Here is a 27,971-nt window from a genome sequence, read left to right as displayed (position 1 = left end):
TCCCAGTTTGTTTCCATGTTTTGGCGGGCCTTTTGTGCTAGGATGGGTATTGATTTGTCTTTTTCTTCGGCGTTCCATCCTCAGACCAATGGCCAAACTGAGCGAACTAATCAGACCTTGGAAACCTATTTGAGATGCTCTGTGTCTGCTGATCAGGATGATTGGGTGACTTTCTTGCCGTTGGCCGAGTTTGCCCTTAATAATCGGGCCAGTTCGGCTACTTTTGTTTCGCCTTTCTTTTGTAATTTTGGTTTCCATCCTCGTTTTTCTTCAGGGCAGGTTGAGCCTTCTGATTGTCCTGGTGTTGATTCTGTGATGGACAGGTTACAGCAGATTTGGACTCATGTGGTAGACAATTTGACGCTGTCCCAGGAAAAGGCTCAGCGTTTTGCTAACCGCCGTCTGTGTGTTGGTCCTCGGCTTCGTGTGGGGGATTTGGTTTGGTTGTCCTCTCGTCATGTTCCTATGAAGGTTTCTTCCCCTAAGTTCAAGCCTCGGTTTATTGGTCCTTATAAGATTTCTGAGATTATCAATCCTGTGTCTTTTCGTTTGGCCCTTCCAGCCTCTTTTGCCATCCACAATGTTTTCCATAGATCTTTGTTGCGGAGATATGTGGTGCCCGTTTTTCCATCTGTTGATCCTCCTTCCCCGGTGTTGGTTGAGGGGGAGTTGGAATATGTGGTTGAGAAAATTTTGGATTCTCGTTTTTCGAGGCGGAAGCTTCAGTATCTTGTCAAGTGGAAGGGTTATGGCCAGGAGGATAATTCTTGGGTTGTTGCCTCCGATGTTCATGCCGCCGATTTGGTTCGTGCTTTTCATTTGGCTCATCCTGATCGGCCTGGGGGCTCTGGTGAGGGTTCGGTGGCCCCTCCTTAAGGGGGGGTACTGTTGTGAATTCCGCTTTTGGGCTCCCTCCGGTGGTTGTAAGTAGCATTTTTGTGAGTTCTGCTCTTTGGCTCCCTCCTGTGGTTTTGAGTGGTATGGCTGCTTCTTGGATTTAGCTTCAGCAGCTGTTTTCACTGATCGTCTTTCTGGCTCGGCTATATTAGTCTGGCCTTATCCCTCATTCAATGCCAGTTGTCAATTGTTCCTGCCTGGAGTCATTGCTCTTAGGACTTTCCTGACACTCTGACCAGTTCATCAAAGCAAAGTCCTTGCTTGTCCTTTTGCGGTTCTCTTGTTGTGGACTTGTTGTTCAGCACTTTCTTTGTTTTTGTTCATTTGTCCAGCTTTTCAGTATGGACCTATTCAGCTAAGCTGGAAGCTCTGGGCAGCAGAGTTTGCCCTCCACACCTTTAGTCAGGTGTGGAGATTTTCTCAGCATTTCTCTGCGGTGGACTTTTTCTAGTTTTTATTACTGACCGCACAGCGTTCTGTCCTGTACTATTTTCTATCTAGCTAGAAGTGGCCTCCTGTGCTCAATCTTGTTTCATGCTACGTATGTCATTTCCTTCTCCTCTCACAGTCATTATTTGTGGGGGGCTAATCTATCCTTTGGGGATTTTCTCTGAGGCAAGATAGTTTTCCTGCTTCTATCTTTAGGGGTAGTTAGCTCTTAGGCTGTGACGAGATGCCTAGGCAGAGTTAGGAGCTTCTAGTGTTGTGTTGAGCTTAGGGACTGCGGTCAGTATAGTTGCCACCTGCTCAGAGCTAGATGCATGTCGCTCCTTAATCACCAGATCATAACAGGTATCCACATGAAAATTGGATGAAGGGTTTAGGAGTTTCAGCTCGTTAACATGTGCCACCCTGTTTTTAAAGGGGCCAAAAGTAATTGGACAGATTAAATAATTTTAAATAAAATGTTCATTTTTAGTACTTGGTTGAAAACCCTTTGTTGGCAATGACTGACTGAAGTCTTGAAGTCATGGACATCACCAGACGCTGTGTTTCCACCTTTTTGATGCTCTGCCAGGCCTTCACTGCGGTGGTTTTCAGTTGCTGTTTTGTTTGTGGGCCTTTCTGTCTGAAGTTTAGTCTTTAACAAGTGAAATGCATGCTCAATTGGGTTGAGATCAGGTGACTGACTTGGCCATTCAAGAATATTCCACTTCTTTGCTTTAATAAACTCCTGGGTTGCTTTAGCTTTATGTTTTGGGTCATTGTCCATCTGTAGTATGAAACGATGACCAATCAGTTTTTCTGCATTTGGCTGGATCTGAGCACACAGTAGGACTCTGAATACCTCAAAATTAATTCGGCTGCTTCTGTCCTGTAACACATCATCAATAATCACTAGTGACCCAGTGCCACTGGCAGCCATGCATGCCCAAGCCATCACACTGCCTCCGCCGTGTTTTACAGATGATGTGGTATGCTTTGGATCATGAGTTGTACCACGCCTTCGCCATACTTTTCTCTTTCCATCATTCTGGTAGAAGTTGATCTTGGTTTCATCTGTCCAAACAATGTTCTTCCAGAACTGTGCTGGATTTTTTAGATGTTTTTTAGCAAAGTCCAGTCTAGCCTTTTTATTCTTGATGCTTATGAGTGGCTTGCACCGTGCAGTGAACCCTCTGTATTTATTTTCATGCAGTCTTCTCTTTATGGTAGATTTGGATATTGATACCCCTACCTCCTGGAGAGTGTTGGTCACTTGGTTGGCTATTGTGAAGGGGTTTCTCTTCACCATGGAGAATATTCTGCGATCATCCACCACTGTTGTCTTCCGTGGGCGCCCAGGTCTTTTTGCATTGATGAGTTCACCAGTGCTTTCTTTCTTTCTCAGGATGTACCAAACTGTAGATTTTGCCACTCCTAATATTGTAGCAATTTCTCGGATGGGTTTTTTCTGTTTTTGCAGCTTAAGGATGGCTTGTTTCACCTGCATGGAGAGCTCCTTTGACCGCATGTTTACTTCACAGCAAAACCTTCCAAATGCAAGCACCACACCTCAAATCAACTCCAGGCCTTTTATCTGCTTATTTGAGAATCACACAGCGAAGGGATTGCCCACACCTGTCCATGAAATAGCCTTGGAGTAAATTGTCCAATTACTTTTGGTCCCTTTAAAAACAGGGTGGCATGTTAAGGAGCTGAAACTCCTAAACCCTTCATCCAATTTTAATGTGGATACCCTCAAATGAAAGCTGAAAGTCTGAACTTCAACTGCATCTGAATTGTTTCCTTTAAAATTCATTGTGGTAATGTCTATAGCCAAAATTAGAAATATTTGGTCTCTGTCATCTGTCCAAATATATATGGACCTAACTGTGTGTGTGTGTGTGTATATATATGTGTATATATATATATGTGTGTGTATATATATATATACTAGATTGTGGCCCGATTCTAACGCATCGGGTATTCTAGAATATAAACAGAATATACGGCAAAAGCCAGCTCACCGATCATTGCAAGAAGCCCGGAACTTCGTCCTGACAAGACGCAATAGGATTCCATAAACGAAAAGAGAATGGTTCCAGCTTCAGTAAAATCATGAAAATTTATTCCAACTTTTAAAATGGAGAAACAACTCCTGGGACAGCACCATAGCACATGCGAGGTAGGCTATGCGTTTCGACCGACACAGCGGCCTTTATCACAGCTGTGATAAAGACCGCTGTGTCGGTCGAAACGCGTAGCCTACCTCGCATGTGCTATGGTGCTGTCCCAGGAGTTGTTTCTCCATTTTAAAAGTTGGAATAAATTTTCATGATTTTACTGAAGCTGGAACCATTCTCTTTTCGTTTATGGTATTCTAGAATATGCATGTCCCCGTAGTATATGGACAATGATGATTCCAGAATTCACGGCAGACTGTGCCCGTCGCTGATTGGTCGAGGCAACCTTTATTTCAGGTGACAAGTGTCTTCAGGTGGATTAAGAGTATAATAAAATATTAAAACACCCTTTGTCTTTATTTCAATAAAATACTTTGTAATAATGTGTGTGTGTGTGTGTGTGTGTTTATTAACCATTTCGTACTATTGGATTAATAATGGATAGGTGTCATAATTGACGCCTCTCCATTATTAATCTGGCTTAATGTGACCTTACAATAGCAAGGTGACATTAACCCTTCATTACCCCATATCCCACTGCTACACGGGAGTGGGAAGAGAGAGGTAAGTTCCAGAATAGGCGCATCTTCCAGATGTGCCTTTGCTGGGGTGGCTGGGGGCAGATGTTTTTAGCCAGAGGGGTCCTATAACCATGGTCCCTCTCTAGGCTATTAATATCTGCCCTCAGTCACTGGCTTTTCCACTCTGGCGGAGAAAATTGCACGGGAGCCCACGCCAATTTTTTCCGCGATTTAACCCTTTAATTTAATGGCTAGAGCCCCAAAATTTTACACCAAGACACTTCTTACATTACTAAAGAGGAATATGTAATAAAAGAAGGGATATGAGATGGTTTACTGTATGTAAACCATGTCTCATATCCTGTCGGGTTTGAGAAGGAGATAGGAAAAGCCGCAATTGAATTACCGGCTTTTCTGCTATCTAGCGCTGTATGAAATATATATATATATATACCGTATATACTCGAGTATAAGCCGAGATTTTTAGCCCAAATTTTTGGGCTGAAAGTGCCCCTCTCGGCTTATACTCGAGTCAAGGTGGGTGGCAGGGTCAGCGGGTGAGGGCGCTGAGGCATACCTAGTCCCAGCGATCCTGGCACTCCCCATGCCGTCCCACAGTCTTCGGGTGCTGCAGCTCTTCCCCTCTTCAGCAGTCACGTGGGACCGCTCATTAGAAAAATGAATATAGACTCCACTCCCATAGGGGTGGAGCCGCATATTCATTTCTCTAATCAGCGGTAACGGTGACTGCTGATAGAGGAAGAGGCTGTGGCACCCGAAGACAGCTGTTCGGGGGAAGGAGCGGGACGCCGGGAGCAGGTAAGTATGTAATATTCACCTGTTCCCGTTCCAGCCGCTGGGCGTCGCTCCATCTTCCCGGCGCCGCTCCATCTTCCCGGCGTCTCTGCGCTGTGACTGTTCAGGTCAGAGGGCGTGATGACGCATATAGTGTGCGCGGCGCCCTCTGCCTGATCAGTCAGAGCAGAGAGAGACGCCGGGACCGGACGCCGGAACGAGACGCTGGGAGCTGCAATCAAGAGAGGTGAGTATGGCTTTTTTTTTTTTTATTGCAGCAGCGGCACAGATTTATGTGGAGCATCTATGGGGCAGTATGAACGGTGCAGAGCACTGTATGGGGCACAGATATGGGGCAGTATGAACGGTGCATAGCACTATATGGGGCACAGATATGGGACAGTATGAACGGCGCACAGCACTATATGGTGCACCGATATGGGACAGTATGAACGGTGCACAGCACTATATGGGGCACAGATATGGGGCAGTATGAACTGTGCAGAGCACTATATGGGGCACAGATATGGGACAGTATGAACAGTGCACAGCACTATATGGGGCACAGATATGGGACAATATGAACAGTGCAGAGCACTATATGGGGCACAGATATGGGACAATATGAACAGTGCAGAGCACTATATGGGGCACAGATATGGGGCAGTATGAACGGTGCAGAGCACTATATGGGGCATAGATATGGGACAATATGAACAGTGCAGAGCACTATATGGGGCACAGATATGGGACAGTATGAACGGTGCACAGCACTATATGGCACAGATATGGGGCAGTATGAACGGTGCACAGCACTATATGGCACAGATATGGGGCAGTATGAACGGTGCACAGCACTATATGGTACAGCTATGGGGCAATATGAACGGTGCAGAGCACTATATGGGGCACAGATATGGGGCAGTATGAACGGTGCAGAGCACTATATGGGGCACAGATATGGGGCAGTATGAACGGTGCAGAGCACTATATGGCACAGCTATGAGGAAATAATGAACGGTGCAGAGCACTATATGGCACAGCTATGGGGAAATAATGAACGGTGCAGAGCACTATATGGCACAGCTATGGGGAAATAATGATCTATTTTTATTTTTGAAATTCACCGGTAAATGCTGCATTTCCACCCTAGGCTTATACTCGAGTCAATAGGTTTTCCCAGTTTTTTGTGGCAAAATTAGGGGGGTCGGCTTATACTCGGGTCGGCTTATACTCGAGTATATACGGTATATATATATGAATAGTACGGATGCCATGCGGATTACATACAGAGGATGACATGCGCAAAATAAGCTGACACACCCTGCCTACGGATGACATACGGATCACTATTTTGGGAACATGTCTGCGCATTACGGCCGTAAAAAACGGACCGTATTTTCATACGCTGAGTGTGACGCCGGCCTAACATTATGGCTTGTGAGAATGCTGCCAAAATCTAAAATTTTAGTCTGCCTTGGTAACTATAGGGACTTTCTAACTATATTTTTGCCATTTAGAGAAACTTTCTTTAATTTCAGACCCAAAATAGATCCAAGGCACAATATTTTTTTTTTCAAATTTCTATCAATTTAAATATTTGAGTAAGATTTTATCCAATGGGAAAACAGAACATTGAATAATTCCAAAGACAAACATGATGATAGGCTTATGACAAATTAACAAGATAGACCTATCTGCTTCTCTGGTGGTTACTGTTTGCCTAAAGGTGTACGGTACTTATTATGTAAAACTGATGAAATATATGAACAGGGTAATTACCGTAAATATAATAATTTTTGAAAGTTAAGAAATGTTCAATTTTGATTCTATGATGCCTTTAACTCACCTCTGTCGATTGATTTGCCACTTTAGAACGTGAGCATACCACTAAATTGACACTACCTGAGGACAGTGTGTCTGCTGTGTTATCTCCATCAGCAGCTGAAAGGCCAGACAAAACTAATGCACTTGAAAATCCTTTCTTTCCAAACAGAAGGCTCAATGTAGAATTGGTAGATAATGTTTGGCTGGACTGATGAAATCCTCTTGTGTGCTCATGAATATTGATTGCTGCTGAAGTAGGAGAAATACCAGTGGGAGGATAATGGGAGCGAGCAGAATTTAAGCAATGATGGCTTGAAGATAATCTCTTGACGTCTTTATATTTGTCTGTAGACGTATTATGACATTTTTCCATATTTGATCCAGTGAGGCTTGACACAGCATGTATTTGATTTAATGAAGAATGTGTATAAGCTGATTGACTCCTATATTTTCTTTTTGCTGAAAAATACAGAAAAGAAAGAATTCAATGTTTTAGAATTTTAGTAAGATGAGGTTAAAGAAGCCAATTGTACCTAGATTCATGGTGATACATACACTTCTTGATTTAATGAAGACAACTTTCGCTGAGGTCACTACAGGAAAACGGTCTCTTCCATGTGAAGAAAAAAGGTTGTAGGGGTTGTCTAATCTAATGATAAATCAGGCCCTATGTGTCTATATAATTTGGGAACACAGAGGCTGCTTGCTGAAGAAAACTGCAGGCAGGTGTAGCCACTTCTGCACCTAAACAGAGTAAATCACTCTTTTATGACACATTGGGCTACCATCCACAGTAAATCATGGATTCACTCACGACCTTTAGTTACAAAAAGAAAAAATACAAACTTCTCCATGGCAGTCTTTGCAACCCTATCCTTTACTTCAGTTGAGTGTTTTAGACCTTTGGGTTCTATGGGTATACAAATGATATGCAGCTGTACACTGTGACCACAATTATTAGGCAAATGAGTGTATTTTGACCATTTCATCATTTTCATGCAGATTTTCCAACTCCAAGCTGTATAAGGCTAGTTTCACACTAGCGTTTTGCTGAGCTGCGGAGGGCTGCGGAATTCCTCCATGATGTCCCGCCACGGCCGCACCTCCGCCGCTCAGCTCTGCCTATGTCTGCATGCGGCCTGCGTACCTATCTTTAACATTAGGTACGCAGGTCATGCGGATGTATGCGGATGCCTCCGCATGCGTCATTTTGACGATGCAGAGAAAAAAAGAAATTCCAACCAGCTGCGTTCGACGCATGTGTCATTTTGACGATGCAGAGAAAAAAAGAAATTCCAACCAGCAGCGTTCATCGTCAAAATGACGCATGCGGAGGCATCCGCATACATCCGCACGACCTGCGTACCTAATGTTAAAGATAGGTACGCAGGCCGCATGCGGACGTAGGCAGAGCTGAGCAGCGGAGGTGCAGCCATGGGCGGGGCTTCACGTAGGATGTCCGCAGCCCTCCGCAACTCAGAAAAACGCTAGTGTGAAACTAGCCTAAGCTTGAATGTTTATTGGATGAAGCAGATCAGGTGATGTGTATTTGTGTAATGGGTGACGGTGCAGCTTAAGGATATCAACTCCCTTTATCAAGGTGTGCAGAATTATTAGACAGCTTGTATTCCTCAGGCAAAATGGGTCAAAAGAGATTTAACCAAGACTGAAAAGTCAAAATATGTTACAAGTTTTACAGAAAAATGCAGTTCTCTTGAAACTTTTAAGATATTGGGGAGTGATCACAGATCCATCAAATGTTACATTGCACATAGATAACAGGGTCACTAAAACATGCGGAGAAAAAAGATGCACAATTAGTGCCAAAGATTTAAGAAGAATCAGACATGATTTGACCAGGAAGCCATTATCCTCCAGTGTTGTCATATTCCAGAACTACAACCTCCCTGGAGTGCGCAGAAGGACAAGGTGTGGCTGTATCAGTAATGGGTACAGACCTCCACTTTGACTCAGTCCCAACAAGCATAAGCCCTTTCAACCCCTTTAAAGGGAATTAGTAACCAGTCTGTTTCTACCACATCTGTGAGCAGCATGATATAGAGGTAGAGACCTTGATTCCAGTGATGTATCACTTATTGGGCTGTTTTATTAAAATCACTGTTTACTCTGCTGTAGATCTACCAGTTCTCTAAATTCTGAGCTCTGTATAACCCTGATGACACCACTGATTGGCAGCTTTCTCTGTACACCGAACATAGGCAGAAAGTTGCCAACCAATGGAGGGGCGGGGTTAAATAGCATTCATTTACATGGAGGATTACATGGCAGAAGGTGTATTAGACCTTTAGTGTTAAACTACTGCTGATAAAATAGTGATTTTCTCAAAACTACTACTAAGTTTGCTCAGTTAATAGATTAAAGAAAAATAGATATAGATAGATGGTGTTATGCAAACTTGGTTAGGATAAATCTATCCCTGTGTGTGCTGCATCCATTCCCAATTAGACTGAGTATTTTGAGTGCTCAAGAATGACATTGTACACCTAAGTGACAGAATAACATTCCATCAAATAATGATGGTTTATTGTACATACATGGTTTTATAATTGCATATAGAAAGGGGTGGTTAGTTAATTACCATATGGTCAAGCTCCTCTGTTATTGGTTATCTAAAAATATATGGAATATTGTGATTAATGCACATATGAATGCTGATTAAGCAACTAAAGTGTAACTGTCATCTTCTCTGCAATTAGGACAAAGTTGAGATGTCTACTCATCTGGTGTTGTTCCGCTTTTCATCTTGGAAAGCCCCAAAACATGTCTGGTCTGCAGTGGCCATTTTAAGCAAATGATTACAGTGTATATATTAGCTGTGAGTATATATGAGTATATATGCAAGTGAGATCTATATGAAATAGATATATATTTCCATCACAATAGATAGATAGATAGTCCACTTAGAAGATTAGACACCAAATATATCGGCTGATGACTGTGCTTCTTTCACTTCAAGTGATACCTCACACTTTTAGTATTAATGACCTGTTCTGGGTGGTGCTTACACATAGAGTAATGGTATATTGCACAGACAAGAAGGAAATAAATGGAGCGCTCACCCGGTCCTTCTTGTTGAATTCCTTTAATTCATATTAGGTGATATCAACATCTCATTAAAGTTCATTGTGCGGTGCGCAGGAAACAGGGGACTGAGCAGGTGAACAAGCCTGACGGACGACGGCCGTTTTGCGCTGTTAGGCCGGAGTAACACTCACCATATATATATATATATAAAAAAAAAAAAAAAAAAAAATTGGTCCGATTTTGACGGCTGAGAATCGCACAAATGTTCTCCGTATGGTGATCCCTTGTAATCCGATTGCAATGCGAGGATGCGATTTCCTCGCAACAAGTAACCATGTGACATCAGTATGGCATCCGTATGCAATGCGATTTTAACATGAGCTTTTACATACAGCAGTTCTCTGTTCGTAAAAGCTCATGTTAAAATCGCATTGTAATAGACATCTATACACACATTTTTAAAACCAAATATTCTTCAAAACATACTATATATATATATATACATTTAAGTCCATATATATTGAGAATGACATAATGAAGGGATTGCCCACATCTGTCCATAAAATAGCCTAGTCAATTGTCCAATTACTTTTGGTCCCTTTAAAAACGGGGTGGCACATGTTAAGGAGCTGAAACTCCTAAACCCTTCATCCAATTTTAATGTGGATACCCTCAAATGAAAGCTGGAAGTCTGAACTTCAACTGCGTCTGAATTGTTTTGTATAAAATTCATTGTCGTAATGTCTATAACCCAAATTAGAAACGTTGTCTCTGTCCAAATATTTATAGACTTAACTGTATATATAGTTAGTCGTAGAAGGGAAGTGCACCCAAAATGTATATCTTTACATAGAGATGTGTTTAATGCATGTTTTGGGTATATCCCCCACATGTATACCACATGGAGCAAAGCCCCCCCCCCCTCCAGCCTGCTGTAAAACAAAGCTGCCATGAGCTGGTATATAAGGTTTCATTTAGGACTTAGGCCAGTGGACAATAGATTTGTGACCTCATTCCCACACACCTGGGGCTGGATACACCCCTTCTAGCTGGACATAAAAGGCACAAGACACATGTGCTCTGCCTCTTTTTGCTATGCCTGCATTGCCTAGAATGATGATGGACCCACATGGCTTAAGTATACTCTGTATCCCCTTTTCTTAATAGGCCCAGTACTATTTATTAGGGTTAGCTAGCCATAGGTGAGATTTTGGTAATCGGACAGTTAATTGCGGGTCTTTATATTGTGTGATATTGTTGTGATATTACTGGCTATTGTGGGTTATTACTGTGTGATACTGTTGGGATATCACTGTATACTGTAGTGATATTACTATATCAGAGTTGTGATATCCGAATATTTGTATATATATATATATATATATATATATATATATATATATATATATATATATATATATTTATAGTTGCCAGCTTGGGTATAAATATATATGTATGTTATAGACTGTAGACTTGTGTGTGTAATAAATGCCCTTTGATAACCATTAGTATTTTGTAGGAGGGAACCCTGCTCCTTTTACAATGGTGAGCTACAGGCCCACTGTTTAGATTTTGTTTAACATGTTTTGCTGTTTGAATTTCTGGTCATCGTCTGTGAACTGATTAGGTCGAAGGGACGTGGACAGATTACATTGATACCGGGTGAACTGTTTGAATCCTTTGCGTTAAGAGCGCTGATAGATCAGACGGGTGACGCATACAAGCTATACGTGGAACAAAATCAATAACAGGGAACCCAGTATTCTGATTTTTAAAGTTTTTTCTTTTTCCTTTGTTTGTTTCCTTTGTTTGGTCATCTTTGAGAGTTTTGGGGTGATCTTTACCAGTCCTATGAAATATGAATAGAAAAATTGCTTTTAGAACATTAGGAAAAATATTTGTGAGAAGCTTTGCACAGAATTTGGCCAAATAGTGTGAGCCCATCAACCATCGTCACGGTGGTGTCATTAATCTGATGGGTCCCTGACCATACAGACATTAGCCTTTGGTAAGTGTTCACATTTGGACAGGGAGGTCAGGGACCCATCAGATTAATGAGACCACCTTGACGATGGTTGATGGGCTCACACTATTTGGCCAAATTCTGTGCAAAGCGTCTCACAAATATTTTTCCTAATGTTCAAAAAGCCATTTTGCTATTCATATTTCATGTATTTCATATTCGACTGCTTTGGCACGATAGAGTGCAACCTTTTTTTGTATATTGTATATGGAGGCAGCTGCTCCTGGTATGCACCTATTCACACTAGTTTGGATGTGCCAGTTGTTTTTCTGTCATTTCTATGTTAGCTTACAGACTGAGCACTCATCCTTTCAACATGTGGTTTTTAATTACATCTAATCACACTTGGTTCCGGCCAACCCATATGTAGGCTTTGCTGAGAGATGTATCCACATTCACCCAAGCATATAGACATTAACCTTCAGTAAGTGATCACATTTGGACAGGGAGGTCAGGGACCCATCAGATTAATAAGACCACCTTGACGATAGTTGATGGGCTCACACTATTTGGCCAAATTCTGTGCAAAGCATCTCACAAATATTTTTCCTAATGTTCAAAAAGCCATTTTGCTATTCATATTTCATGTATTTCATATTCGACATTCTTTGGCACGATAGAGTGCAACCTTTTTTTTGTATATTGTATATGGAGGTAGCTTCTCCTGGTATGCACCTATTCACACTAGTTTGGATGTGCCAGTCGTTTTTCTATGTTAGCTTACTGACTGAGCACTCCTCTCTTCACCATGTGGCTTTTAATTACATCTAATCACACTTGGTTCCAGCCAACCCATATGTAGGCTTTACTGAGAGAGGTGTCCACATTCACCCAAGCATACAGACATTAGCCTTCGGTAAGTGTTCACATTTGGACAGGGAAGTCAGGGACCCATCAGATTAATGAGACCACCTTGACGATGGTTGATAAGCTCAGACTATTTGGCCAAATTCTGTGCAAAGTGTCTCACAAATATTTTTCCTAATGTTCAAAAAGCCATTTTGCTATTCATATTTCATGTATTTCATATTCGACATGCTTTGGCATGATAGAGTTGAACCTTTTTTTTGTATATTGTATATGGAGGTAGCTGCTCCTGGTATGCATCTATTCACACTAGTTTGGATGTGCCAGTTGTTTTTCTGTCATTTCTATGTTAGCTTACTGACTGAGCACTCCTCCCTTCACCATGTGGTTTTTAATTACATGTAATCACACTTGGTTCCGGCCAACCCATATGTAGGCTTTGCTAACAGAGGTGTCCACATTCACCCAAGCATACAGACATTAGCCTTCGGTAAGTGTTCACATTTGGACAGGGAGGTCAGGGACCTATCAGATTAATCAGACCACCTTGACGTTGGTTGATGGGCTCACATTATTTGGCCAAATTCTGTGCAAAGCGTCTCACAAATATTTTTCCTAATGTTCAAAATGCCATTTTGCTATTCATATTTCATGTATTTCATATTCGACATGCTTTGGCACGATAGAGTGCAACCTTTTTTTGTATATTGTATATGGAGGTAGCTGCTCCTGGTATGCACCTATTCACACTAGTTTGGATGTGCCAGTCGTTTTTCTGTCATTTCTATCGTTACGTGAATTAAGACAGGCAGAGAAGCATGGACAGATAATGGACGCACACGAGGGAGTGTCGTGTTATACTGTGTGCTGACCTTGATGTTTGGACGGATAACATGGTTTTGTTTAAGACCTGATGCAGTATACAACTAGAGTCAGTGTACCTGAGTTTAACGTTTAGTTTTCCTAGGGTGTTAAGTAGCTGCAAGAGTTGTATGTTACTCTTTTGAATTGTGGAAAACTGGTAGGGGTGTCTGTATACAAAACAGAAGCAATTGACTAGGTTCATACTAAAAAAAAAATTGCATTCATTTTGTAGGGTTCTGGAGAGTTGAGGCATTAGATAATTACTGGGCAGCTCAAGAAAGGTTAACAGGGGGAGGTCACCCTGAAGTAAAAGTATAAAGAATGAGTGAGTTTGGGGGGACAGGGAGGCATCAAATAAGGATGTTTATTAACTGCACTGGGACATCTCCCAGAGCGTATTGTTCCTTTTGTCCCATTTTAGGTATCTATGTAGAAGAGCACCTATTACTCCAGAGAGGAAGTCTTGACCTTTGCACAGATGCCCCTGAGAGACTCCAGAACACCCCTCTTATGTTTGTTGCCGAGCTGAAACGTCTCCTCTGAGATTTCAGCCATGAGGAGGAGACTGTAATAAAACCCAACGCCACTTTGTCCTGTCATTTTCCTCCTGGTCATTATTTTATATATATTGGACTGTTTATGATCTTCAGGAGGACCAAAAGACTGGACACCCAACTGCACGGAAGTCAGGCTGAGCACCATTAACTCAGCCGGTGAAGGGGGTTAAGGACATAAGAAAAATCCAGTCCTTTTCCACGAATCCAATATATATATATTATTGTATATAATAATGATGTTATATTCATTGTCGTGTTACTGTGTAGTAATTCCATATGTGTGCATATAGACACTTTAGGTGTAAGTCCAGGACTACCTGTACATTGACATACTCAGTAAGTGTGTTCATGTGAAGGTGTTCATGCATTTACAGCCAGTACATAACTCCAACTATACGTGGATCAATTATCTTCATGTGTATTATGGATCAGTAGCAGCCATGCTATTTTAGCTTAAGTCTCTATATGCATTATGGAATTTTAATGTGTTTTGTGTGAATGGGGAAAAAGAGTAAGGTTCTCTAGGGACAGGTCCTCTCAGCTTCTAAATTATTTGCCACTTTAACCCTAGCAATGGTGAAGTTCGTAAGGGATGGATTGAATGTCGGTTAGAATTAGAGGGTGTTTTTTCCCGCAGCCAACTTAGGTACTGTGACATCACTCCCTACTCCAGAAATTCTGACCTGCCTAGTAAAGATCTGCGTATCTATCTATGGAGGAACCTCATCAACGCAAGTTTACAGGAGAAGTGCTTGATGGAAGTTCTGTCTGATGCATGTCTGATGAAAGTTGTTTCCAGTGCCTGAGTTCAGTCATTTCCAGTGCCAAAGTCGAGTCGTTTCCAGTGCCTGAGTCCGTGAGGCCCAGAGAAAAAAAAAAAACGGTGACATCCAGCAGTCTCATCATGCCAGACATATTCAAAATCCTGCTGAATCAAGCTATAGGAGAGTAATGTGGAGACTGGCAAGGTGACAGGTGCACACAGGATGATGTTGACTGACTATGGACTGTGAGGGTGAAGCCGTTCCAGAGTCTGACCAGTCACAACTGGAGAAAGATGGCTTTGGGATGGGCCGATACCTGAAGATTGACAATTAAAGACCAGAAGAGAGACTGAAGACTGCAATAAGACTCCAAGAAAGAAGAAGAAGGTGTATTCTGTGGAAAGAGATGTGGGTTATGGTGAACGGCAGGGAAGAGCCGATGGCCGTGTGGATGATGTCTAGGTACCTAAGTGCAGAATTATGCTTCATTCCATCCTGAACTGTCACTAGTTATAAATGGGGTTTAGTAGGCAAATAAATCCCAGCAGAAAATGTCCCTCAAATTTCATTGTCGTGTTCTCGACAACAGGGGGAATGTAGAAGGGAAGTGCACCCAAAATGTATATCTTTACATAAAGATGTGTTTAGTGCATGTTTTGGGTATATGCCCCACATGTATACCACATGGAGCAAAGCCCCCCTCCAGTCTGCTTTAAAACAAAGCTGCCATGAGCTGGTATATCAGGTTTCATCTAGGACTTAGGCCAGTGGACAATAGATTTGTGACCTCATCCCCACACACCTGGGGCTGGACACACATCTTCTAGCTGGACATAAAAGGCACAAGACACATGTGCTCTGCCTCTTTTTGCTATGCCTGCATTTCCTAGAATGATGATGGACCCACATGGCTTAAGTATACTCTGTATCCCCTTTTCTTAATAGGCCCAGTACTATTTATTAGGGTTAGCTAGCCATAGGTGGGAGGGCTGATATTGTATATGTGATTTGGGTAATCAGACAGTTAATTGCGGGTTTTTATATTGTGTGATATTGTTGTGATGTTATTACTGTGATGTTATTACTGTGTGATACTGTTGGGATATCACTGTATACTGTAGTGATATTACTATATCAGAGTTTTGATATCCGTATATTTGTGTATATATATATTTATAGTCGCCAGCTTGGTATAAATATATATGTTTGTTATAGACTGTAGACTTGTGTGTGTAATAAATACCCTTTATTGTTACACTGTTTTGTCTCAGTTAGTATATAGTATAAGGTAAAGATAACGTTGTGGTATGAAGTGGATATTAATTATTAGTAGTCAATTTTGGCGTTAATAGTTGATATTGGACCTCATTAGAGGTGTAAGGAGAGTTCCCCTCTTTGATAACCATAAGTTTTAATATTTTGTAGGAGGGAACCCTGTTCCTTTTACAATAGTGAGTGTGTGTGTATACATACTATATATATATATATACATACACATACAATTAGATAGATTAAAAGCTGGCAAATGATTTGCCGCGTACAGTATAGCATAGGATAGGTTATAATAGAATAGATGTATGCACATAGAATAGGTGTGTGTTTGTGTGTGTGTGTATATATATATATATATATATAATGTCACACATATATATTTACTGTATGTCTTTATATTGCATAGAGAGATACATAGAAGAATAGCCATTAATTCATTTGTCGGCTTCTGTAAAATCGCTGCAGGAGCCGATGAGAATTAAAATCACAGATACACTGCAGATCACCCTTTGCCTCGTATTCACATGTAAAGCGCCATGGAATAAATGGCGCTATAAAAATGTATAATAATAATAATCACCCTAAAATTATAAAACAATAAAAAGTATATATATGTATGTCTATACATATATGCATACACACATAAATATGTGTGTATATCTAATATATAATTGCCTAGAATACTACTTCCTGCAATTTGTGCCAACTTCCGTGGCTTTGTCCGGAGCTAATGTCCGGAGCTAATGTCCGGAGCTAATGTCCGGAGATTAATTGCCTAGAATACTACTTCCTGCAATTTGTGCCAACTTCCGTGGCTTTGTCCGGAGCTAATGTCCGGAGATTAATTGCCTAGAATACTACTTCCTGCAATTTGTGCCAACTTCCGTGGCTTTGTCCGGAGCTAATGTGCGGAGATAATGTCCGGAGCTAATGTCCGGAGCTAATGTCCGGAGCTAATGTCCGGAGCTAATGTCCGGAGATAAGTGACGTCAACAGTGTCCAGTGTCTGATTGGTTGCCGCCTGCTGCGAGCGACCAATCAGAAACGTGCCGTACTGTGACACACTCCGCCCGCCATTTTGGTGTGATTTTTGAATTTTTACCTCACAGCAAGTTTCTACTGCGTGGAGGCGGGCCCAGTGACGTTGCTCTTCAAGCTCCTGCCGAATTTCGTCAAAAAAATGATAATACCATTTACCAAAACTATATATATTTAGTTGTGAAGTGGTTCAGTGACATTTTCACACCAATTTTGAACTTTTGTTTGGTGTTTTCTCCATATACTGCCTATTATTTTTGTTCTTTCTTACTATTATTTATTAATTGTATTATTCTTACATTTGAATAAATAAAGTATATATAGATTCTAGACCACCATCTAGTATAGTATAAAACTATAAAACCATGGTATCAGTGCTCTGTGAAAAATGGGTAAGTACTACCCAAGCAGAGAGAAACAACCAGATAACAGATCCACAGAGGAACACCATACAGGAGGTAAATTATAAAATGCCTTTATTTTATACAGATGGCAACACCATTAATCAATATTCCGTGCGCAAAATAGGACTAGGAGCCAGCTAATATATATGCTCTGATACGTAATGGCGACCCAGCTTACATATGGTAATTACTTCAGAAGTGCAAGGTAAAAAGATGTGCAACAGTGCAAAAACCTGGTATAAAAACCATATACACAAATGGTGTGTTTTATAAAAGGGCCAAAGTGCCTTGTGCCACATCACAATAAAACTATCACATAATGATATTGAGGTAAAGTGCAAAGTGCCAAAAAAGGGGGGTTGTAAACAAAGGAATATGTGCTAAGTATTACCTTCAAGGATCGCCACGTCCAATATAGCGCACCCCAACGCGCGTTTCGGACCTTTTGTCCTTCGTCAGGGGGGATAAGGAGCCGATAAGATAGGAGAAGAGGTTTACATACAGTAAATCCATGCAGAATAGTTTGATCCTCTAGATATGGATTACTGTGTGGGAGTGAACACCGGACAGGTATGGGTATATTGTTGTTTTTTTAATTTATTTTTATTACAGGAGATTGAGGGTGTCACATGGATTAGCTGAATAATAAAGATGGCAAACTGTGTTTAGTCCTTTATTTCATTAAAAGACTTTATTCTAGCTGTGTATTTATTTAACCCTTTCACAACTATAGGATTAGTAATGGAGAGGTGTCTTATTGACACCTCTCTATTACTAAACCAGCTTGATGTCACCTTACAATACAAAGGAGACATTAACACACCAACTATTACCCCATATGCCACCACTACAGGGCAGTGGGAGGAGAGAGGCCAAGAGCCGGAATTGGTGCATCTTAGAGATGCGCCATTTCTTGGGAGACCCTGAGCTGGTGTTTGTAGCCGGGGGGACCAATAACCATGGTACATTCCTAGGCTATTAATATAGGCCGCAACTGTCTGCATAGCCTTTTCTGGCTATTAATTATGGACCCCACGTCATTTTTGGGGGGCCCCCTATTTTAATAGCCAGTAAAGGCTAAATATACAGCTGCGGGCTGATATTCATAGCCTGGGAAGATCAATGGGTATTATGCCCTTCCTAAGCTATAAACATCTGTCCCCAGTCGCTGGTGGGTTGCACAAAAAAATTGAGCGGGAGCCAACGCCATTTTTTGCCCTGAAAAGATTATTTTATTAAATACATACAAGTCCCATAATTTGCACTCACACTATACTAATTATATTGAACACTGACATCTATATATCAAACTATTCTGCATGGATTTACTGTATGTAAACCATGTCTCCTATCCTGTTGGCTCCTGCAGTGATTTTACAAAAGCCGACAAATGAATTAACGGCTATTCTTCAATCTCTCTATGCAATATAAAGATAATAATAATAATAATACTTTTTATTTATATAGTGCCAACATATTCCGCAGCGCTTTACAAATTATAGAGGGGACTTGTACAGACAATAGACATTACAGCATAACAGAAATACAGTTCAAAAGAGATACCAGGAGGAGTGAGGGCCCTGCTCGCAAGCTTACAAACTATGGGGAAAAGGGGAGACACGAGAGGTGGATGGTAACAATTGCTTTAGTTATTCGGACCAGCTATAGTGTAAGGCTCAGGTGTTCATGTAAAGCTGCATGAACCAGTATGTAGCAGTACAGACACAGAGGGCTAATACTGCATAAAGTGTATGAGAACATGATGCGAGGAACCTTTTTTTTTTATTTTTATTATAAATAGGCCACACAGGGATCATTAGGTTAATGCATTGAGGCGGTAGGCCAGTCTGAACAAATGAGTTTTTAGGGTACGCTTAAAACTGTGGGGATTGGGGATTAATCGTATTAACCTAGGTAGTGCATTCCAAAGAATCGGCGCAGCACGTGTAAAGTCTTGGAGATGGGAGTGGGAGGTTCTGATTATTGAGGATGCTAACCTGAGGTCATTAGCGGAGCGGAGGGCACGGGTAGGGTGGTAGACTGATACCAGGGAGGAGATGTAGGGTGGTGCTGAGCCATGGAGTGCTTTGTGGATGAGGGTAGTAGTTTTGTACTGGATTCTGGAGTGGATGGGTAGCCAGTGTAATGACTGGCACAGGGTAGAGGCATCGGTGTAACGGTTGGTGAGGAATATGATCCTGGCTGCAGCATTCAGGACAGATTGGAGCGGGGAGAGTTTGGTAAGAGGGAGGCCGATTAGTAGAGAGTTACAATAGTCCAGACGAGAATGAATAAGTGAAACAGTCAGAGTTTTTGCAGAGTCGAAAGTAAGAAAAGGGCGAATTCTAGAAATGTTTTTGAGATGCAGTTAAGAAGAGCGAGCCAGTGATCGGATGTAGGGGGTGAATGAAAGGTCAGAATCAAGGATGACCCCAAGGCAGCGGGCATGTTGCTTTGGAGTAATGGTGGAACCGCACACGGAGATGGCAATGTCAGGCAAAGGTAGGTTAGTAGAGGGAGAGAACACGAGGAGTTCAGTTTTTGACAGGTTTAGTTTCAGATAGAGGGAGGACATGATGTTAGAGACAGCGGTAAGACAATCACTGGTGTTTTCTAAAAAGGTCGGTGTGATATCAGGAGCAGAAGTGTATAATTGGGTGTCGTCAGCATAGAGATGGTACTGGAAACCAAATCTACTGAAAGATATATATATGGTCTTATGGTAGGAATATACTTACAAATCCTGTTGCTGCGGCAGTCCCAGTGCAGCCTCCTATCCCAGGCTGGTGCAGCGGTGGCGATGCTCTGTGGTGTGGTGGTAGCGGGGTTCCATTGTGGTGGCGGGGCTCCACTGGCATTTCTTCGAAATTCGGAAGCCCCCACAGCTCCGTTGCTGCAATGTGTGGTGGTCTCCAGCAAAATGTACGCCACAGGCGGCACATGTTCAGATTCAGATCTCGGCAACGAAATCTCATCCCGACTCGTCTCCCTAGATCTCATTGCAGAGATCAGAGTCTGAGCATGCACCGCCCTCGGCGGCCATTTTGCTGGAGACCACCACACCGCATCACAGCAACGGAGCTGAGGGGGCTTCTGGGCTTTGAAGAAATGACAGTGGAGCCCCGCCACCACCACGGAGCCCCACAACTACCATGCCACAGAGCGCTGCCACCTCACAGAGTGCTGCCACCCCACGGAGCTCAGCCACCCCACAGAGCCCAGCCACCCCACAGAGCTCAGCCACAACACAGAGCACTGCCACCACACCAGCCTAGGATGGGATTTCCCGGAGGCCACCGCACCAGTCTGGACCACCGAACGACCCCTGTGACCACTCCTCCACCTGTGCCAATCTCTTCCCTGGTAAGCTGAATTCGAACTGTAAGATGGACCCCCATTTGACACATTATTTTTTTTCCCCTATTTTCCTTCTCAAAATTTGAGGTGCGTCTTATGGTCCGGTGCATCTTATAGTCCGAAAAATATGGTATATACACCTATTCTATGTGTATATATGTATTCTACATATTCTATTCTAATCTGTCAATGTGATTTTACTGTACACCGCTCATGAATTGCAGGCTTTTCAAAGGACATCGGTGAGTATTTCTTGCAAGTCACACTGATGGTCCGTGTGGTGTGCGATTTTTTTTTTTCTCACACCCATAGACTTGCATTGGCGCGCCTTGGGCGATATATGTTGCAAATCACAGCATGCTGCAATTTCACTCGTGTATAATACGGCCGAGAAAAAAGCGGGAGCTGCCCCATGGAGTAACAGTGGTCCGAGTGCCATGCGATCTTTTATCGCATAGCACTTCTCCGTATTCTACGGTAGTGTGACTCCGGCCTTACTGCGCTTCTACGGGTCCATGTTAGCCAGGGTGTTACAAGTAATTTCTGTAACTTTTTGTCCATGTTGTTTTTGTTATATTGGGAAAACAATCAGATCAATGAACATAAGATTTAGTGAACATTCCCGTTCTATATTAACAGGGAAAGGATCGCTAAGGTTAATAAAACACATAAGAGAGTCACACAATGCAGATCCAAATGCTTTAGTTTTTGCAGGAATTGAACATATAGAATACCCCAAACTAATACATTATTATTAGGCCGGGATCACACATGCGAGAAATATGGCCGAGTCTCAAATGTTAATACCCGGCACTGTTGCCGACTCTCAGGAGCGGAGTGTGCTGCCGCATAGCAATACATGCAGATGCACGCTCTGCTCTCAAGTGCTGGGTGCCGTGCCGGGTATTAACATGCGATCCGTGTTTCTCGTATGTGTGATCCCGGCCTTAAGAAGAGAAGGCAAATGGATCTTAGATACGAATGATCAAGGTCCATTAGGTGTAAATGATAAACTGGATATGTCAGTATGGTTATAAACCAATGTATTACTTGTAATCATGTATGTATTGTTTTCACATGTCACTTTCACCATCATGTGTTCAACCACTTCCCAATACTTATTAAAAGGAAGTGTTGTAACACCCTGGCTAACATGGACCCGTAGAAGTGCAGTAACAGCGCGAAACTGCTGTCGTCCATCAGGCCTATTCACCTGCTCACTTCCCTGTTTCCTGCACATCGCCCCATGCACTTTATTGAGATGTTGATATCATCCAATATGGATTAAAGGAATTCAACAAGAAAGAACGGGTGAGAGCTCCATCTCTTTTCTTCTTGTCTGTGGAAGATAGATAGATAATATAGTTTCCCATTTCAGTATCTGAGTATCTATTTATGTGGTTACACATGTTCTCTGGTTGAATGTCTATGTTTTCTGTTACACTTACTGTACATTTAAATAACAAAGTTCTACCTTTCATTTGATGGGCTTTATTCTCCAACGATCGAGCCCCTGAGTCTTTATGACAAGCATTTGATGATTTTCTTAAACTCTCACTGGTATTGCTTTCTGAGTTGATGGTTGCTGATGACAAACCACCTTCACAGTCAACCTCTTCATTAATGCTTCCACTATTATGGCTTCTGTCGTAATCTTTTTTCATCCTGAAATAAACAAGCAACACACTTCTAAAAGTACTAAATAATTAGCTTTACATTTATTGTAAAAAAATTATCACAAAAATATAAGGGGGTCAATTTGTGAAAATCACACAGAAGAAAGCCTGTCTTTATTTCCAAATGCAAATGATCAAAGCAAAGCTTTCATTTTAAAGGGGCTCTTCAAGAAGGTAATAAAGTGGTGCCCTGTCACATAGTTGAAACAGCAGCCCATCCTAGTCATGTGCCAGGACAGACTGTAGTCTGAAGAATCACTGCTTCTGAAACCTCAAATGACAGGAGTAGGACACTAAGCACATAAACCTCAGCGAGCTGAGAAGTGTATGACGAGAAGAAATTAATCTTCTTCTTGGCTGACTGAGTACAAAGGATTTTTTCTCCAGCCTCAGTCCATCATGCTCAGTCAGCCTAGAAGATTTCTTGTTTCTCCTGTCATGTACTTCTTCAGCAGCTACTACTATGTGCGCTTAAAGCACGACTCTAGCATGTTTTTTATTTCACCACCACCTGAGTGAGATCACTAATGTATGTGCCTTATGCCCCTAGTAATATACTTACCATCCGCTGTCTTCTAATGTTCTGGATTCTGCTCCAGTCTTCTGCTGGATGTGACCAGCATTTGTTGGGCGAGCCAGAAGTCATGTCTCAATATAAGTTTATGAGAGCCAAAACGAGGCCAGGACAAGGCTCTCATAGACTTACATTGAGAGCTTGTGACTAGCGATAGGCGAGCATGCTCAGCACTGATCAAGGCTCGTTCAAGAATCTTGCTGCTCGATCAGTTCGGCACTCAATCGAATATCCGGGTACTCGGGCGCCATGCTCGAGTCCCAGCACCACATGTTTGGCAACTGATTTTGAGCCAATAAACATGCATTGATTGCCTGCCAGTCATAGTAATGCCGTAGCCATGTTGGCATTACTGCAATTAGCTGGCTGCATAGCATCATGGGGTCTATTTAAGACGTGGTGCCGCCATTTTCCTTGAATTGTACACTGAAATAGCGTAGGGAAAGCTGCAGGAGAAATAACAGTGTAATGGACAGCAAATACCTGATTGTGCAATCTTATACCAACAGCCTTTTTAGGGCTAATGCAAATTTATTCTATTCTATAATACTGCAGTTAGCTGCACTTAGGGTCGGATAAGGTGCTGGAGGAGGAAGAGCCTATTAGCGGCACTTAGAGAAGAATTGATTGCATAACGGTCCTTGGTGTTGTTACGTTAAACTAAGAGCTCTTTTGGGGGCTAATTCAAATAGATTAAATTCTCTAATACTACTGCTCATATCTGAAAATAATTTAGGGTTCAGTGGTGGAGTAGAGATTAGCATATTAGAGACATTTCGACAAGTTTGATCACGTTCTAGAGTTTGTTGCTGCCACACATAAGAAGTAATCTTTTCAGTATCAATAGAAATAGATTCTATTCTCTAATACTAAGATTGATATCTGAAAAAAATTGATGGTTCAGTGGTGGAGTACAGGTTATCGTATTACAGACATTTTTGCACATTTGATTGCATTACAGACTGTGTTGCTGCCACACATAAGAAATAATCTTTTCACTGACAATTCAAATATATTCTATTCTATCCTAATACCCCAGATATCTGAAAATAATTTAGGATTGAGCGACGGTGTAGACATTAGTGTATTAGAGACATTTTTGAACATTTGATTGCATTACAAGCTGTGCTGAAGCCACGTATAAGACGTAATTTTTTCACTGGCAATTGTAATATATTTTATTCTCTCCTAATACCCCTCATATCTGAAAATAATTTTGGGTTTGGTAGCGGAGTAGGCATTAGTGTATTAGAGACATTTTTGCACATTTGGTTGTGTTGCAGAGTGTGTTGCAGCTGTGTATAAGCATTTTATTTAATCGTATGAACATATATTTTAACATCATATAAGAATAAATAACAAAAAATAAACAGTGATTGAAAAGAACAAAGGAACAGAAATCAGAGTCGGATATCGAGGTTTTCTATATATGCAATAACATTGTCATTTCCAGTGTATAAGCAATAATCCTTTCACTGACCATTGAAATATATTCTATTATCTCTTAATACTACTCATATCTGAAAATATTTTAGGGTTCGGTGGCGGAGTAGGGATTAACGTATTACAGACATTTTTGCACATTTGATTGCATTACAGACTATGTTGCTGCCACGTATAAGAAATAATTATTTCACTGACAATTCAACAAGATTCTATTCTCTAATGCTACTGCTGACATCTGAAAAAAAATTAGGGTTCAGTGGCAGAGTCGACATTAGCGTATTACAAAGGTTTCTGCAGGTTTGATTGTGTTCCAAAGTTTATTGTTGGAAAAAATATATAGAAAAAGTCAGCTTACCAGCACAAGTGTGTATCCTGCCTGTTGCAAACCAACGCCTCGCAGGGATAAGGGTGAGGCAGCTACCACAGAGAATCCAAAAAGAAAAGGAAATACAGCAAAGGGCGAAGGTTGCTAAAAATTTTGTTAAAATTTTTATTACAAGGAGATAAAATCAGTTAGCTAACATATTCTGTCCATGACTGTATTACACTTATGAAACAAGATTAACACGTTTTGACTTGCGTCTTAGAGAGCTGTCACACAGACAGCTCTCCAGCGACCAACGATGCCGAAGTCCCCGGGTAACCAGGGTAAAAATCGGGTTACTAAGCGCAGGGCCGCGCTTAGTAACCCGATGTTTACCTTGGTTACCATTGTAAAAGTTAAAAAAAACAAACAGTACATACTTACATTATAGTGTCTGTCACGTCCCCCGGCGTCAGCTTCCCTGCACTGTGTCAGCGCCGGCCAGCCGTAAAGCAGAGCACAGTGGTGACGTCACCGCTGTGCTCTGCTTTACGGCCGGCGCTGACAGTCAGTGCGGGAAGCTGACGTCGGGGGACGTGACAGACACCGGAATGTGAGTATGTACTGTTTGTTTTTTTTAACTTTTACAATGGTAACCAGGGTAAACATCGGGTTACTAAGCGCGGCCCTGCGCTTAGTAACCCGATATTTACCCTGGTTACCAGTGAACACATCGCTGGATCGGCGTCACACACGCCGATCCAGCGATGACAGCGGGTGATCAGCGACCAAAAAAAAGGTCCTGATCATTCCCAGCGACCAACGATCTCCCAGCAGGGGCTTGATCGTTGGTCGCTATCACGCATAATGATTTCGTTAACGATATCGTTGCTACGTCACAAAAAGCAACGATATCGTTAACGAAATCGTTATGTGTGAAGGTACCTTTATTCATGATCTAACTGAAAGACCTTGTGTTGTAAAATATATAGTGTTACAAAATTTTCCTACTGGATAAAGGAAACCTGTCACCCCCAAAATCGATGAGTTAAGCCCACCAGCATCAGGGGCTTATCTACAGCCCCCAATGTATAAGCCCCTAATGTATCCTGAAAGATAAGAAAAAGAGGTTAGATTACACTGGTCAACACATTTTTTCTGGCAAAAGGTTTTAAAACATATTTTAAGTCAATTTTGGCTGCTGATTACGAATATGAACTCCTCTTTTGGCTATCACATCAGGATTTCGAGATATTTTCAATTTTTGATGAAAATTACTCCTAATCTTTTATGATAAAAACACATGATTTTCGGTACTACATTTTGTATATTTTTAGTCAAGGAATAACAAAGATTACAAAGTCTATGTACAGCAAATCAAATATACTTACAAAATTAAACTACAAAATATAAAACCACATATATATGGCACACAGATGAATGACAAATGGCAGTTATTTGAACTTTCTTTTCTTGGCTGATCTGTGATGTACAGCTTCTGGGTTGTCTCTCATCAAGCTCCAGCAATAGTCAGCCATCATATGTGAGTCCCACCGGCCTTGATACCGTTCTTCCATTGTTTTAATGTCCTGATGAAAACGCTCCCCTTGTTCCTCGCTCACATCCCCAAGGTTCTCTGGTAAAAGATCCAAATGGCTGTGTAAATTGTGAATCTTGATACTCATTCTACATCCAAGATTTCGCAGACTCATTAGTAGCTCTTGCACAATCTCTTCATAGTTGTCTGCTTTCTTATTCCGTAGAAAATTCTGCACCACATTACAAATAGCATTCCAAGCTCTTTCTTCTGTCTCATTCATTGATGTGATAAAATTTGGGTCTCTCATAAGTGTTCTTATTTGAGGTCCATCAAATATTCCAGCCTTTTTCTTCTCTTTACTAAGACCAGGAAAAGTTGAACATACAGTGGGGCAAAAAAGTATTTAGTCAGTCAGCAATAGTGCAAGTTCCACCACTTAAAAAGATGAGAGGCGTCTGTAATTTACATCATAGGTAGATCTCAACTATGGGAGACAAACTGAGAAAAAAAAATCCAGAAAATCACATTGTCTGTTTTTTTAACATTTTATTTGCATATTATGGTGGAAAATAAGTATTTGGTCAGAAACAAACAATCAAGATTTCTGGCTCTCACAGACCTGTAACTTCTTCTTTAAGAGTCTCCTCTTTCCTCCACTCATTACCTGTAGTAATGGCACCTGTTTAAACTTGTTATCAGTATAAAATGACACCTGTGCACACCCTCAAACAGTCTGACTCCAAACTCCACTATGGTGAAGACCAAAGAGCTGTCAAAGGACACCAGAAACAAAATTGTAGTCCTGCACCAGGCTGGGAAGACTGAATCTGCAATAGCCAACCAGCTTGGAGTGAAGAAATCAACAGTGGGAGCAATAATTAGAAAATGGAAGACATACAAGACCACTGATAATCTCCCTCGATCTGGGGCTCCACGCAAAATCCCACCCGTGGGGTCAGAATGATCACAAGAACGGTGAGCAAAAATCCCAGAACCACTCGGGGGGACCTAGTGAATGAACTGCAGAGAGCTGGGACCAATGTAACAAGGCCTACCATAAGTAACACACTACGCCACCATGGACTCAGATCCTGCAGTGCCAGACGTGTCCCACTGCTTAAGCCAGTACATGTCCGGGCCCGTCTGAAGTTTGCTAGAGAGCATTTGGATGATCCAGAGGAGTTTTGGGAGAATGTCCTATGGTCTGATGAAACCAAACTGGAACTGTTTGGTAGAAACACAACTTGTCGTGTTTGGAGGAAAAAGAATACTGAGTTGCATCCATCAAACACCATACCTACTGTAAAGCATGGTGGTGGAAACATCATGCTTTGGGGCTGTTTCTCTGCAAAGGGGCCAGGACGACTGATCCGGGTACATGAAAGAATGAATGGGGCCATGTATCGTGAGATTTTGAGTGCAAACCTCCTTCCATCAGCAAGGGCATTGAAGATGAAACGTGGCTGGGTCTTTCAACATGACAATGATCCAAAGCACACCGCCAGGGCAACAAAGGAGTGGCTTCGTAAGAAGCATTTCAAGGTCCTGGAGTGGCCTAGCCAGTCTCCAGATCTCAACCCTATAGAAAACCTTTGGAGGGAGTTGAAAGTCCGTGTTGCCAAGCGAAAAGCCAAAAACATCACTGCTCTAGAGG

At 41.7% G+C, this 27,971-nt stretch overlaps 1 protein-coding gene across 1 annotated transcript in view; it reads right to left on the bottom strand.

The window, feature by feature from the left end:
• LOC138681613 (pecanex-like protein 2) overlaps positions 1-27,971 on the bottom strand; it is a 1,209,413-nt gene that overhangs the window by 13,583 nt on the left and 1,167,859 nt on the right. Inside the window, exons 31-32 of the mRNA XM_069769269.1 lie at positions 22,252-22,442; positions 6,669-7,105 (exon numbers count right to left, since the gene is read on the bottom strand). Of these exons, the coding sequence (XP_069625370.1) occupies positions 6,669-7,105; positions 22,252-22,442 (628 nt within the window). The remainder of the gene's footprint in view (positions 1-6,668; positions 7,106-22,251; positions 22,443-27,971) is intronic.

This window comes from Ranitomeya imitator, chromosome 5 (genome assembly GCF_032444005.1).
Source record: "Ranitomeya imitator isolate aRanImi1 chromosome 5, aRanImi1.pri, whole genome shotgun sequence".
Taxonomy (NCBI): Eukaryota; Metazoa; Chordata; class Amphibia; order Anura; family Dendrobatidae; genus Ranitomeya; species Ranitomeya imitator.
The sequence above is the reverse complement of the archived record's forward strand: the minus strand, read 5'-3'. Positions and strand labels throughout refer to the sequence as shown.